Source organism: Siphateles boraxobius, unplaced genomic scaffold (genome assembly GCF_051911475.1).
Source record: "Siphateles boraxobius isolate OS27281-9 unplaced genomic scaffold, OSU_SipBor_1 75, whole genome shotgun sequence".
In the NCBI taxonomy this organism is placed as follows: Eukaryota; Metazoa; Chordata; class Actinopteri; order Cypriniformes; family Leuciscidae; genus Siphateles; species Siphateles boraxobius.
Window position 1 is genome coordinate 1,305,001 of NW_027509203.1, and position 16,588 is coordinate 1,321,588.

At 39.4% G+C, this 16,588-nt stretch overlaps 2 protein-coding genes across 2 annotated transcripts in view; both read right to left on the minus strand.

The window, feature by feature from the left end:
* The window catches only part of LOC143724529 (ERC protein 2), a 95,597-nt gene extending 92,648 nt beyond the window's left edge, over window positions 1–2,949 (minus strand). Inside the window, exon 1 of the mRNA XM_077217645.1 lies at window positions 2,497–2,949. Within this exon, the coding sequence (XP_077073760.1) occupies window positions 2,497–2,601 (105 nt within the window). The 5' untranslated portion in view covers window positions 2,602–2,949. The remainder of the gene's footprint in view (window positions 1–2,496) is intronic.
* Window positions 2,950–6,245: 3,296 nt separating this feature from the next.
* tlr9 (toll-like receptor 9) lies at window positions 6,246–9,648 on the minus strand. The gene has a single exon (XM_077217634.1). The coding sequence runs from the start codon at window positions 9,582–9,584 to the stop codon at window positions 6,411–6,413; it is 3,174 nt and encodes a 1,057-aa protein (XP_077073749.1). The 5' UTR covers window positions 9,585–9,648; the 3' UTR covers window positions 6,246–6,410.
* Between the last annotated feature and the right edge of the window lie 6,940 nt (window positions 9,649–16,588).

Genomic DNA, 16,588 nt, shown 5'->3' on the forward strand with positions numbered 1-16,588 from the left:
TATAGAGACTCTTTCACCTAGATATCATCATATAGAGACTCGTTCACCTAGATATCATCATATAGAGACTCTTTCACCTAGATATCATCATATAGAGACTCTTTCACCTAGATATCATCATATAGAGACTCTTTCACCTAGATATCATCATATAGAGACTCTTTCACCTAGATATCATCATATAGAGACTCGTTCACCTAGATATCGTCATATGGAGACTCTTTTACCTAGATATCGTCATATGGAGACTCTTTTACCTAGATATCATCATATAGAGACTCTTTCACCTAGATATCATCATATAGAGACTCTTTCACCTAGATATCATCATATAGAGACTCTTTCACCTAGATATAATCACATAGAGACTCTTTCACCTAGATATCATCATATAGAGACTCTTTCACCTAGATATCGTCATATAGAGACTCTTTCACCTAGATATCATCATATAGAGACTCTTTCACCTAGATATCATCATATAGAGACTCTTTCACCTAGATATCATCATATAGAGACTCTTTTACCTAGATATCGTCATATGGAGACTCTTTTACCTAGATATCATCATATAGAGACTCTTTCACCTAGATATCATCATATAGAGACTCTTTCACCTAGATATCATCATATAGAGACTCTTTCACCTAGATATAATCACATAGAGACTCTTTCACCTAGATATCATCATATAGAGACTCTTTCACCTAGATATCGTCATATAGAGACTCTTTCACCTAGATATCATCATATAGAGACTCTTTCACCTAGATATCATCATATAGAGACTCTTTCACCTAGATATCATCATATAGAGACTCTTTTACCTAGATATCATCATATAGAGACTCTTTCACCTAGATATCGTCATATAGAGACTCTTTCACCTAGATATCATCATATAGAGACTCTTTCACCTAGATATCATCATATAGAGACTCGTTCACCTAGATATCGTCATATGGAGACTCTTTTACCTAGATATCATCATATAGAGACTCTTTCACCTAGATATCATCATATAGAGACTCTTTCACCTAGATATCATCATATAGAGACTCTTTCACCTAGATATCATCATATAGAGACTCTTTCACCTAGATATCATCATATAGAGACTCTTTTACCTAGATATCATCATATAGAGACTCTTTCACCTAGATATCATCACATAGAGACTCTTTCACCTAGATATCATCATATAGAGACTCTTTCACCTAGATATCATCATATAGAGACTCTTTCACCTAGATATCATCATATAGAGACTCTTTCACCTAGATATCGTCATATAGAGACTGTGTCTGTTCCCCGAATTTGGAAATACAAAAAACTTCCAAACCCATCTAAGGGTAAAAAAAAAGTGTTTAAAAAGATTGTTAAAAAGATTACTGTTATAAACATGTACCTTGTATGAAAGGCAAAGGAGGGGGGGGGGGGGGTGTTACTGTAATTTATAGTTATATTTTCAGAATTACTGAGAAGTCTAGTTTCAAATATAATTATTTTGAAGTGTTGGTGCTTAATGTAACACTATCTAGTGTAAATGATAAATCACATTTGAGATTTGTGCTGGCTACTGTAAACAGGCCACCAGGGCACCATACAGACTTTATCAAAGAATTTGCTGACTTTCTATCAGAGTTAGTACTGGCTGCAGATAAAGTCCTAATTGTTGGTGATTTTAATATACATGTAGATAATGGAAAAGATGCAATGGGATTGGCATTTAAAGACATTCTTAACTCTATTGGAGTTAGACAACACGTGTCAGGACCTACTTATTGTCGTAATCATACTCTAGATCTAATATTATCACATTTCCGGGAAGCAGACACAGTCTGTCAGTTCAAATCTAGACTAAAAACACATCTCTTTGGCTTAGCATACACATAACACATTATAGACTTCTATAATTCAATGTTAGGCTGCATAGTTTAGATCAGCCGGAACCGGGAACACTTCCCATAAATCATGATGTACTTTGTACATCATAAGAAGGATGGCGTCTACGCTAATATTAGTCTATCTGTTTATCCCGAGGTTTACCGCAGTCCGCCGGATCCAGGCCGTATCCGGATCTGATGAAGGACCTGCACCTGGACACGACGACAACGCATCCCTGAAGTGCCAGCCTCATCAACACTGTGAAGGCCTCATGGACACCTCAACAAACTCGTCTCCATATCGGCGTGATGACTCCGACCAAACCAGATGAACTGGATAAATATTGTGAAAGTTCTGATCCAATCTGACTTCTGACCAATAATGCTGCCTAAATCATAATCATACAAATTCGTTGGCCAAAGGAGGACTGGCCCCCACTAATGGAGGTTTGGTTCCTTTCTTCGCCTTTCTCACCAGTGGCCTTTGGCTTGTGTGTTTGTGTGTGTGTGTGTGTGTGTGTGTGTGTGTGTGTGTGTGTGTGTGTGTGTGTGTGTGTGTGTGTGTGTGTGTGTGTGTGTGTGTGTGTGTGTGTGTGTGTAAAGTTCTGACCTTGACGGTGTTCAGGACTTTGGTCTGCGTGGCTTCGGTCAGCGGGGTTCTCCGGTGTAACTCCTGCGGAGGGACTCGATAGAAACAGGGATGATGGCTGCTCATTCTCAGCTTCTCTCCGTCCGTCTGTGGCTTTAACACTGAAGACAATCCTCTTCAGCTCACTTTAACCAGCTGAGAAACTCTTACTTTAGTGATGTTTTGATGGCTGGGCTACGTGTGTTTGTTCTTCCTCTCTTCCATACATGTCATCGCTGAGCAACTGTGCAACAGGTCTCTGTCTCATCTATTATTCAATGAATTTTCTTTTCCTTTTTCTCTCTATGGCTTCCTTCCCTCTCAAATGTGATCTGGCTCTTTAAACGCTCTCTGGCGAACCTTATCAATAATTCATCTCAGGTTCGGGTTTGTAGAATATGTTGACATGCACTTTCCAAGTCAGTAGACTGTCTGAAGTGTGGCTGTTCTTTACGCAACTGTAACTTAAGTCCGCTTCGATAGCACAAACCTAACGCTTGTACACTTCCTCAGTGTGTGTAAATCCACTAAGGGTTCAGAGGATGTATTTCTTCCCACATTCATTTCACACACGTCTAGTACAATTATGTAGTTTTGTTTCATTAAAACATTGTTTACTTTTCATCTTGATTTCCCCCGAAAGATTGGAAGTGAATGTGACAACATGCCCCATAGGTGGAGCACATTATAACATGACCATGTGACAGATTAAAATGATATCTGATCTAAATTAAAAAAATATACAAGACAAACTAAAATGTTTTCTCAATAAAATACAATTATTCACATTTCCATATAAAATAATGGAATTTTTTGATAATTAAAAATGAACAAATTTTTGTGTTTGACAACAAACACACCGGAAAACACAGCTATACAGCATAATTGAAAACATAATAATAATTATTATTAATAACCTTTTTCTCATGGTTTCTCAATAGAATTCATAAAAGTATAGAATAGTTCTAATAGTAACGCAGTGTGACAACATGCCCCGCCTGCATTAAACTGGGCTTTAAACCCGGCGAGTGTGTTCTGCTGTTAGATCAGCACTAAACAATGATCTCAACTGTTAAATAACAGATATAAGATTAAAATAATATCAGATTTGAATAGTTTTAAACAATCACAACAAAAACTGAAATTAAACATTTACTTCAGTAAGAAATTTACTTTTGCTATATGGTTAAATAAATGTTCAGTGATAATTCATGTACCCTTACCGTAAAGTGTTACCCAATTAAAGTACAAAGTACACTATGTTTCATCATGCTGGCATGTGTGGAAAGTTTTAAACCATGTGTGTGACAACTAGCCCCACGTTAGGTTGTGTCCGCTCACCCTACTAGTGAAGAGTTCAGAAAACATGATTTTAACTTTGCTGAGAGGATTTATGTCTGTTTTTGAGACAAATCCTCCTTGAAGAAGAGAGGAAGTATTCAGAGAAAGAGGGTCATCATCTCTTCATAATCTTAAACAGGCCGATCAATCACCGCGAGCCATAACTCAGGATACACTCACTCACTCACAGCCCTCCAGCATATGGGAACATGATGAAGCAAAGATCCATATGTTTAAACTCAGCAGTTAACTTGTGAAAAATACAATTTGAAACAAAATTCTAGGGCTGCATTAATGAAAACTGACCAATACATTTAAAAAACAACAAACCCGCCTTAATAAGACACTCCTCTAATGCAAGAACCACTAAATATTGAAGTTAAGCACCTTTTTCTTTCTTTTTGCTTCAGAAAAATATGATCATTACCACTTCCCTTTTTTGGCAAAATTATGTATCTTGCAAGAGTTACACAATATTCTACTGTTTCTAAAATAATAACAATAAAAATATATATCCCATATTAAACAGCAATGAACCTTTATAATGTTTAAATATTATTGCAGTAATAGTGTCAAACTTGGAGTAAAGAAAGGAGCTATAATAATAATAATTATTATTATTAATTATGAGGCTATGAAATGATATAAATACTCACAGCATGTTATTTCCACACGTGTGCTACAGTGTGAGTGTGTGTGAGTGTGTCTTTAAGGCCTTCATAGATGGAAGTAAATAAAAATAAAAAAAGTTTAGTTTTTTATGTCTGCATCTCAACTCCCTTATGAGGGAAAATGTTTATCAGTTTATTAATGTTAATCTCTCTGGGAATTGAGCGGATGGTTTTGGCGTAGTGAGCGCCACGTTTGAGCTTCAGGAAAACACAAATAAAACAAACATTTAAAAAATTATAATAATATTTTAAATAATAAACTAGTTGCAACCCTGTTTGTAGAGATTTAAAAATGTATTGTTCATAATTTGTATTGATCCAATCAATTCTACAACTTAAAAATCGTACCAAGAATTCAAACATAATACAAGGGCTAAACAAGTATACAGAAACTTATGACTCATGGAGATTAAGCTAGTTATCAATATGTTGTTTTCTGCAGATTGAATCTATTATGTAAGAAGGTTGTTCACACACAGGTGCCATTGACTTTTCATTTAGCATTTTCATTCACTTTAAGACATGGTATAAATATGAAAGACTATTAACATCTTAACATCTGTAAAAGAAAAGCGTAAATCAGAGAGACTGACGTTTCCCTTCTGAGGAAGTGATGCACCTGTTGGACCGCATCACATGTTCCTCTGAACTTCAGGCATTTATACACACTTCAGTTTCATCTAAAATAGCTCTGCAGTTTCTAGAGCTTAGCAACTCGTTTCACGTATAACAAATCCTCTAAACATTATTTGTAAGACATGACTGTATATATGTTTTTGCACATTTATTATGCTGTAAGATTTTGACAAGATAAGCTATTAAGTAATTTAAAAAGTGGCAGTGAAACATGGTGCTCAAACTCATGTGGAAGATTAAACGGAGTCTGAATTACTTCTATCTAATAACATTAAGGTATTACACTCAAATAACACACACACACGTCTGGAAATAACATGCTGTAGTCTTGAGACTTATTGTTTGACCAAGAGTATTTATATCATTTCATAGCCATAGCCAATTAATAATAATTATTTTTCTATCACAAGGTAGTTGAGAAACAGACATAAAAAACAAAACTTTTTTTATTTTTTATTTTAGGTCAGCTGGGGTTAATCAAGGTCAAATTGACCAACGTACATCGTCAGAAATTTTGTACAGACAAAAGAGTAAAAACTTTGCAGGCATGTCCATATGACCATAAATGACAAAGTTACAAAAAATATATATATATATATATATATATATATATATATATATATATATATATATATATATATATATATATATATATATATATCCTAGGTTAACCAGTATTTTAACCAGTCAAACTGATTCACAACATAATAAAAAGGGTTAAATATGACAGACAGTCCGTATTTTTTGTCTTTCAGTTGTTTCTATTTTCTGATGGAAGGTGTTTATAATAATGTATTTCTGACATTTCAGATTATTTTCAATGCTATATATGTGTTGTAGCCAGTTAAGCTCAAAAAACACATTTTTAAAATTGAAAATATATTTAGTTTCATCCTTCATATTTCAAAATGTTACATTAGCCTACATTTAGGCTAAACACAAATGTGGATAGAATAGCGTACTAGAGATCAAAACTAAATTTTGTATTCACCATTTAAAGTCTCCCTGTGGTGAAAATCCAGTCTATGTCGTGTTTTTAATATGCTTTAAGACAAACCATGTGTAAATTCATAAGTCGACATAATGTTAAAATGTAATGTTGTTGCTCAAAGATGAGTTTTAAGGGATAAACTTATTGACTACAGGGGGGCTTTAAAAGGTTACTTTCTGATCAGCAACAATCCCCGACCAAAAATCAACTAAACAACAGGACTACATAAAACATATTCTCAATACACTTTAGCCTTTTTAGAAGAAGCCCTCTGTGACATTTTTGTTGTAGGCTTTGACATTGTCAGAAACAAGAGCGACACGCAAGTCATTCCAGAAGAGCGGCTGCACTCGTGGGTTCTTGGGCCACGACAGGACTGACTTCTTACAGAGCCGTTTCCTCATCTGAAGGTATTTGAACTTGGGGAAGACAAGGTCCAGCAAAACAAGAACGGCAACATCCACTTTCTCATCTAGAAGCCGCTGCTGAACCAGAAGAAAGGCTTGTCGGACAATCCCACTTGCGTGAGTGTAGGCACTAGGGCTGGTCAATACAAACACCGTCTTTCTGCTGCTGTAAACCGCCTGGTGGAGATTCTCTATGCAAGATTCTCCAGGCAACCAGTCACGCTCCTCTAGGCAAAGCCGAAAGCGCCATCTCCCCCTGCTCTCCAATCTCACAATCATCTCCTTGTAGATCCAATCTCTGACAGCCTTGTTACTCGTATCAAAGACCACAAACGCATCGTACTGGTTATTGGTCGTGTTCCCGTTAGCTGGAGTGTGTCCCTTGTGTCCAGTCCATAAAATCTGGATGCAATACCACAGATCCCAACCGTAGAGATGCTTTAACAGGGGAATGCTGGTCGCGGCCAATGTCAACAATAAAGTACAGAGTAAAGCGAATCCCCCAAATATCTCCTGGCACGAGCGAAGGTCAACCGAGAGGACATTCACGCCGGCCAATGACTCTGGGTAAGCACAGTGAACCCGTGTGGTGAGGTGTGGGATATCCAGTTCAGTTTCTCTGAGAAATTTGGCAAAGCCAGAGATAATGCAACTACAAATAAAAGGATTGGCATGCAGGACAAGTTTGCAGGAGGACGCATTATTATTCCCCCCAGCAGGACAGAAAGTATTACCTTTATGAAACGACAAGGGAAGAGCATATACCTCAAGGATCTTCAGCTGGTTGTGGTTGAGCATTAGGTGTTTAAGCTGTACTGCCTGACTTAGGAAACCCCTTGGGATTGCAACTAGCCGATTGTGACTTAAGTCCAGGCTTACGAGACGGAGCTCAAAATGGATGTTAGGTAAGAATGAAAGCATGTTTGAGCTGAGGTTCAGAAAAAAGAGCTGTTTGAGAACTGAGATGTTTCCCCAGGGAAAGTAACTCAGCATGTTGGAGTCGACTCGGAGCATCTGGAGGCTCGAAGGCAAGTTTACCATCACCTCCGGGGGGAATGATTTAAGATGGTTCTCAGAAATGTCTAAGTGTGTAAGGTTAGTAAGACCTTGGAAGAAATGCATGTATTGGTTACGCCTAGAGTCCCACATTATGTCCAAACGATTTCCCGAGAACACAAAATACTTCAGGGAAGTACTATTAAGAACGTTAGAGATTCGTAAACCGATGTGATTGTTTGCTAGACTCAGTACTTTAAGAGATGACAAGTGTGAAAGGAACGTGAAGCGATGTCCCATTCCCTTCATGACAAAGTGGAATTCGTTGTTGCTGAGGTCAAGAGCTTTCAGCGTCCCACTAACCTCTCGAAACGCCTTTTCAGAGTACAGGTCGATGCGGTTGTGCGCCATATTAAGGAAAGCAAGTTTGCTTAGACTCAAGAACTGTTGGCCATTTAAAGATTGGCTTATGTAGTTGTAGGATAGATCTATGCATACCACGTTTTCCATGCCACTAAAAGTGCTTGCATTCAGCCATGGGATGTTGTTTTGAGACAGGTCAAAAAACAGACTTTTAGAGCAGATCAGCTTTTTGAAATGCCACATAGAGTAGCAAAAAGGACAGTGATCTCCTTCAGAGCCCTGCTTAGTGTTCATCTCTGGGACTTCTTGGATTTGCAAGTTGTAATGTTCACGGTTGGGATGTTTATCAAGGATTTGGTCATTTGATGTGGCTTCGGAATTGCAGGTTGAGTAGCATGGACTGAAAGCAAGCATGTTTTGGGAAAGGCCCACCCTTCTTAACTTCCTCAGTTTGCTAATCGAATCAATGCTAATGGAGCAGATGAAGTTCATGCGTAGCTCCAGGGACTCAAGTCGTGGGAGTTTGATCAGATGTGCGAGGCTGCGGTCTGACAGTTCTTTGAAGAATAATCCACTCAGGTACAACTCTCTTAAAGCCTTCATCTTCCCTATGGCCGGTGACAGAATCAACTCAGGGAAGGTGTTCAGGGGTTCATAGTTGTAAAGCAGACTGAGGGACACAACATGCTGGAGCTCCTCATAAAAAGTTCCATTCTGTATGGCATAGGCTAGAAAGTTGTCGGATAGATCCAGGTCTCGGAGATTGTGTAGCTGCATGAAGAGATGCCGGGGAAGTGTACGAAGAGAGTTTCCTCGCAGACTAAGACTGATTAGAGAGTCGCTCTGATGTAGGAACGCATCCGGATGCAGATGCAGAGATAGGTTGTTCGGGCAAGGAAAACAGGGTTCGGAAGCATGGTCACATCTTTGGCAGTTCCACCCGAGGTTAAGATGTCGTAGATATGTAAGATTTTCAAAAGACTCTTTGTTAATACGTTCAATCTTATTCTCTCCCAAATCTAGGCTTTCCAGTGAAAGTGGGAGATGTTGGGGAACAGCGGTCACATTGTTGTAACTAAGGGTAAGGTTCAAAAGCTCAGGAAGATCTTGAAACACACGTGGGTCAATAAAGTAAGACTGATAACACGGGTTGGCGTAGAAACAATTCTTGCTGAGCAGTAGTTGCTTTAGTAGAGGTGTACCGAGAGGTTTGACGATACGAAAGATGTTGTTAAATTCCAGTCCCAGGACCAAAAGCTGCTTTGGTAGAGGAGGAATGCTCTTCAGGCTATTCCCTGCTAACTGGAGGGAAGTTAGGTTTTTAAGTCCGATAAATGCTTCTGGATCAACATTCAGGTTGCATGAAGGCCATCTCTGCTCTTTCAGATCTGGTACACAGTTCCACATCAAGCTGAGGTGCTTGAGATTGGGCAAACCAGAAAATGCATCACCTTTAATGTAGTGTATATGGTTCAGATTTAAGTTGAGTGATACAGCAGAGAGGGATATGAACTTGGGGATTTTCCCGAGACGTCTGTGCTGGCAGTCGATAGTTATGTGTCCGTCCTTGGAAGTGTGACTTTCACATGGATAGAATACAGGATGCATAGTTGCAAAAAGATGAAACTGATTCAGGATGAGAATCAGATACGCCTGTCGAAACATGGCCTAGACACACGAGAACAATAATATCAGTAAAAAACGACAATGAAAGTTGTACTATGCTATATTCACTAGAACTATGCATTACTTATTTGTTACAGTTACTATGTAAAGTAAAAAGGTAATAAAAGCATATGCACATTCAAGTATTTGACTTTTTTCAATAATTTAAAATTCAGGATGCATAGTTGCAAAAAGATGAAAATGATTCAGTATGAGAACCAGATACGCCTGTCCAAACATGGCCTAGACACACGAGAACAATAATATTAGTTAAAAACTAGGGATGCACCGATACCACTTTTTTCAGAATCGATCCGATCCGATACCAAATATTCTGAGTACCGATCCGATACCAACACAGTTTTTTTTAAATTAAGTAGAATTTATATAACTCTCTCTGTGTTGAACTGATAATCATTCTTTTGTGTGTTAAGCACAATCTACTTAATACATACAACTTCATTATAAAGAAAAACAAATCCAAAAAATATACGATCATAATCTATGACAAAAATGCTTTTATAAACTAGATTAGTGGATAATTCAGCAGTAAAATTTAGTCTAGAAGAATCATAAGTCCACAATAATTCTATAAAATCTGAACATTTAGTGAAAAAAACTAATAAGAGACAATGAGTGTAACACTAAATCTGGTAAAACGCTACACATTGCTCTTTGTATTGTAAAATACATTCATGAAAAACAAGATAACAAAAATCAAAAAGATAAATTATTTTATATATAGCTACCCAGCCAGCACAGCCATGTGGGATTGACCTGGGCTATCTAACTGGGACCCAGCCAGTTTTGTCCATGGTTTCCATGTAGGCCCCACATGGGTTTGCCCAGATGAAATGAACACTGCTAGGTGTGCACACTACAGTCTGTTAAATGTAACACATATCAGTGTTGGAGTTAATGAGATAATTAATTGATTGAATAATGATTGAGCATTATTGATGAACACCTGCTGTTAACAAGCAGAATCACTGAAGAAAAGAGAAACACAAGAACTACTTCCAGCCACAGCCTTAGATGTAGCAACTGAAGATAAAATACACAAAATCTCTCAACATCTGATTAAACAACTCCACAAACAGCATTACCTGCTTCACTTATTACCAACCAGGTTTACTTTATTTCTGGTAGACATCTACAGAAGTTCGTATTGAAAATTAACAGAGGTTAAGATGTTGATTATTTATTGAAAATAATAGTTTGGTCTGATGTCACCATTGTGGTGATAAGTGTTTGCTTTATTTGGGCTCTTGACTTTTTAACATTAGTTTTTCTCTGCTCAGTTGTATCTGATTGTTATGTTGAGAACAGCAAGAGAAAATGCAATCAGATGCTATAAACTGATTGATGATTAGAATGCAATCATCATGTATAGTGCAGCAGATTAATGGCATATCTCAAGAGAATCTTTCAAATTGGTATAGAAGCATGAAATTTGGCACAGATACTCTCCAAGGGTAATTTTTGGGAAAAAGGCGTTGGCCACCGAAAAATTCAACATGGCGGACATTTTTTCAAGATGACCGCTATTTCTGTCAAATGCTCATTATGTCAATCGTTCAAACAGTGATATCATGTAGGCATAACATTTTGTGAAAATACTCTCTTCAGAATGTTTTTTTTGGAAAACAGTGCTTGTCCCTCAAATTCAAGTTGGCAACCATTTTTCAAGATGGCCACCATTTTTCTTGAATCCTTACATATTTTTTTCAAATGGTGATGCTATCATGAAATTTGGTACAAATATTCTTCAAGGAACATTATCATGGAAAAAGGTGTGTGCCAATCAAAAATTCAAGATGGCGACCATTTTCAAGATGGCCATAGAATGTACATTTCCAGAAGAAAATGTGAGTGGGTGCTTGCAGTGGCAAAACTCCCCACTCGGTTGCTAGGGTGTGGTACATGATTGCATACGAGCCAACAAACATGTCTGTATGATGTTCTGGTGCCGAGATATGGCTTATTCATGTGTTCAGGTGGTTGCTAGGTGGTTGCTAGAGTGTTCTGGGTCGTTGCTATGGTGTTGGTAGGCGGTTGCTAGGGTATTCTGTGTGGTTGTTATGGTGTTGGTAGGTGGTTAGTAGTTGTCACAGATGGTCACTATTGGAGTTCTTAGCATTTTCTTGGCATGATTGAGCACTTACTTAATCGCTATTAGCATGTAGCTGTTCACAGCTAGCATGTGTAGCATGTTGGAACTCCTGTTTGCTAGCATGAGTCAAAAGAGCCAACCCCCATCTCTATACGATGTTCTGATGTAGAGATATGCTGCCGTGCAAAGGCAAAAGACCGTAACTTCGTTTTTGGTTGAAAATGAGTTATTGATATTTTTGGCACATTTTTGGCCTGTGTACTTACAGCTGCCATCAGTCCCTGTAACTTCTGATGTCCTCAAAGCCTTGTCCTGCACTGATGCGGTCAGATAGTATGCTCTTAACCCGCTCCATCGACAAACGTGTGATATCGATCGCGAAGGATATATGCAGAGTTGACAGAAAAGTGTTACACATGCCTTAGCAGGTGAATACAACAAAGAACTAAAGCCCCGCCTCACCCAGTTCGGGTACCGGACCTGGTTGAAACAATCATGCATCTAGCTGGCAGAGTGCCAAAACTTCGCCGGTGCCTTCAGTAGGGCTGTCGCGGTGAAGGAATTTCCCTTGCGGTAATTTTGAGTGGCTCAATAGAGCGATATGCGGTATTACCGCCATTTATTTATTTCTATTTATTTGTTGTTATATAAATACGTGTTATGATGTGGTCAGCATTCACAAAAACAATGTAACCGAACTAAACAGCGTCTCTGCGCATTGAAAGACTGTCACTCAGCGCGCAGTTACATTGTTACGCCAACGGACTGTCGAGTGAGTCATTAAACCGTTCATTCAACGAAAACTTTCAAAAAGCTGATTCCTTAAATGATAGATGTAATGAAACAAGGTGTTAATTATTTTTTAACTTTGAGCTCCACTTTTAAAGGCTCAGCTGGCCAGCAATGCTTCACTTTTGGGCAAAGCCGAAGCAATGCTTCACTTAATAGAGACCAATGGCATTGATTCAATGCGTGACTCGCTGCTTTCCCGCCCCACGGCTTCCTCGCGCTGTAATGCTGACCAGCGCTGACGCCATTCATGGTAAATACCACACGTTAAAAGGATGATACGACAAATATTTCGCTTTCCTTGGAAACGGCAAACTTTTCACGAATATACTTGACTTCAAAGAGACGCACGCAGGTAATCGCACGCGCTCAGTCGATCTCATTCACTGTCTGTTTAGGCTTAAGTCCAAATCCACAAAGCCTCTGTACAAATCACCATGATAAACAGTCTTGTTATCATTATTAACTTATTTAACATTCGATACACATGGTACGAACTACGAAGGGTGGCCTTATGAAAAAAGAAAACGCGGTTGCTGCGGTTACTTGCATTCCTCTGCGGCTGGCCTGTCAGTAGCGCGGTACTACAATATTGCGGTTACCGCGACAGCCCTAGCCTTCAGCACCGCCCTGAACACGGTCGAGCCGACGCAAGAAATATATCACAGGGAGCGATAATAATGAAGCCACAAGGGTATATTGGAGCATACAACATAATGAAACAAGTGCTGGTGCATACAACGTCAGACCAGCTCAGCTGTTACAAGCAGGTTATACAATCACAGCATCCGGAATAAATCCGCTGGACGAGCGAAGTGCACAAGCACAATAATAGGGCAGACAGGCAGCTGAAACCACTGCATACTGAAAAGACACAGAACACAGAAGGGTGTGCTATAAATGCATTAGTTGTCTAGGTAGTCCAGAACGCGCTCCCTACTGAGTCTCAAGGGGGAAAGCACTGCATAGGCTACTTTTCGTGAACGGACGAGGACCGTGACACCTTGAACACGAATCTCGGTAAGCGTCTGTGAAAGTATGCGTCTTTCAGATCCATCGCTATAATCCAGTTTCCGGGTCGAATGTGCGCGAGGATCTGTTTTATTGTGATCATTTTGAACGCGTGTTTAGCAAGTCTTATGCCACTCAGTACCACTTGAAGATAGCCTATACTCTTTACCGCTACGGAAGTATTTTGTCATGTCTAATGAATTAATAGGGCCACCAGAATGCAACCAAAGCACAATAAGTAGATAGCTATAAGTAATTGTAAATCATTCAAAATAAATGCCATGATCACTAGATTGTATACAGGTGTAACTATAATGATTTTGTTAATGGTGATCAGAAACCAAATATTGATAATGTGGAAGTTACTGTCTTTTGCCTTGGCATGACTTCTCACTTTTTGCTGACAATACAAAGGCAGAGTACAGTAGCTTTAAAATAGTGGTCAAAAGTCAAGTTTGAGCTTAAGATTTTTTTACGTAGATAATTTTTATTACTTAAACATCTAATTGCCAGATTTCCAGTGTCCTACCTATAATTAATTTGGCGGGAAAACTAAAAATCTTTAAAGTCATTTTTCTTAGTTCCACACTCTAGCGAGTTAAGGTCTTTTGTCTTTGTAGGGCAGTATAGGTCTTGCAAAATGGTAGCTAGGGTACTCTCTTTGGTCGCTAGGGAGTGGCTTGGCAGCTGCCAATCATGAAACTCTAAAGGCTGCGTGTCACTATGAATGAAATAAACCAACTCCCATGTCTCTGTGACATTCAGAATAGAAGATATACCTCTTTGGATTTTGGTTGCTAAGGTGCTCAACAATGGTTGCTAGGGAGGGGCTAGAAGTGTTCAGGTAATTCATGATTGAATGTTTGCTGCCCCGGGTAAAACGAGATCACACTCATCTTTCTATGATACTTCTATCCAGAGATATCCCTTTTATCTCTTTCAATGGAAGTCAATGGAACTTGTTGCTAAGGTTCTGTAAATGGTTGCTAGGGCGTGGCTTAATAGCTTCACAATGATCCTGAGAGACTGATTGGTCGTCTGAGTAAAATGAGCACGTCCCCTTGTCTCTATGACACTGTGATCCAGAGCTATGTTCAATACAAAATCCCTATGCAATGTGTATGACTGCCCATTTCTGTCAGGGTTCTGTCACTTCTGTCTGGTCTTATCTTGCGCCTGGTTCACACGGGACGATTTTAAAATTGTCGGCAGATTTTCCAAACCTGAGAGACCCCACACACGGCGATAAAAAATCACGGGTCTAACAGTTTTGGTCGTACAGTGTGTGGTGCGCAGCCACACGGCAAAATCAACACATCACACTCGAACCGATTTGACTCCCGAGCATTCCCAGGTCAGACGGAAAATCTCGCAAAATCCCTCGAGATCAAACGTGACTTCAGAGTAAACAATCATGGCGGACGAAGAGGATGCAGTGGCGATAGTTTGTAGTTTGTTTTTAACCAAAAAAAAAGTTATCAAAAGAACGGCTGTTTTGAATTTTGTTTCCCGGTGCTTCCTCTGCGCCTCGTCACCTCGCTTTCTGATTGGCTACATGCCACAGTCCACAGGCTGCGTGCTCGTTTGTCCCCGGGGGACACCACACACGAGGAGAAATCGGGCCAAAAAAATCCAACATGTTGGATATCCCCGATTTGAGATCGGAGCGGTCCCGACGTCCTTTTGAGCAGATGTGAGCACTCTTAACACACCACACACGGCAGGAATATCTGATCAGATTATTTTACGATAATCGGAGCATACTTAAGATTGTCGGAAGGGGTAAATCGGGGCTAAAATCGGCCTAATTATCCTGCCGTGTGAACCAGGCTTAAGTTGGTTACAGAGGTCTGACATTCCCGGTTTGTCATGTTCTTGTGTTCTAGTTCTGTTTATTGTGAGCACATGGCTTGTCATGTGTTTCCTTTGTGCCATGTGCTCTCCTGTCTATTGTCAGCCCCTTCCATCTCGTTACCTGTTAATTGTATTATCTCCCTCACCTGTCTTGCTTGTTACCTTCTGTCATTTGTTCCCTATTTAGTCTGCTTGTGTTTGCAGTCCTGTGTTGTTTCGTTATTATCTGTTTCCCTTGTGTTTCCTGTGTCTGCCTGATAGCTCTCTGGTTTTCCCCTACGGGGCAGTTTTGGTTTTCAGTTTTCATGTTGTTTTGTAGTCGTTTAATTAAACTTACCTTCCTGCACTTGAATCCTCGTCTTCCTTATTTTCCTCATCACATGACAATCTCATGGGCCGTCCTACACCACAGTAAGTCAATGGGGCAACTTTGGGCAGCTCCTGCCCCCCAGGGGTGCAACTTTTACCCCATTGTGAGGTATGTTCTTACAGAGCCTGCCAGCCTCTTCAAATGTGGTAAACCGCACGTTTCTGCGAAATCCTCGCTCGGAGCTATGAATTGTCAAAGTTTGTCGCAATGTTAAGTCTATGGGATTTTTTTCGGCCGCTTTTTCGCCCCTGGGGCGAACATCGTACCCCCGATCACTTATAAAAGTCATAGCACACCATTTCCTAATAATACACATGATTTGATGCCTCATTCGTGGGTCTGTGGCAAAAGCTGCGGGAGGAGATGCGGGTTGGGGACAAAAGTTGGGGCTTTGCCTTTGGCAATAGCGGCCATCTTGAAAATTGGCCGCCACATTGAATTTATGAGTGGCCAACGCCTTTTTCCAAAATAGTGGCCCTTAGAGAGTATCTGTGCCAAATTTCATGCTTCTATACCAAAGTGAATGATTTTTTTACTAATCTGCTTCACTAGTAGCGGCTTAACTCGCTAATATTGTGTGTGAGTTTTATATGGGTGGCATGTTATTCATTTTGTTTTATCGTTGTGATTCTACAGCAAGAGATTCAGCACATTTTTATCAAAACATCAAATTATTTTTAAAACACCATTTACACATTTTGGACTTCTGCAAATTTTACTCACACACAGACATCAAGAATCAGCATATTAATCTCTACAATGGTGACATGCTTCATGATGCAATGCATTCTGGAAGCCATTGACAAGTTTTGTATGATGCACCCAGAATGCATTGCACCATGAAGCATGTCACCATCTCACACACAA

Bases quoted from the DNA above. Each gene is read 5' to 3' on its own strand.
- tlr9 (XM_077217634.1), bottom strand. From the start codon at position 9,584: ATGTTTCGACAGGCGTATCTGATTCTCATCCTGAATCAGTTTCATCTT.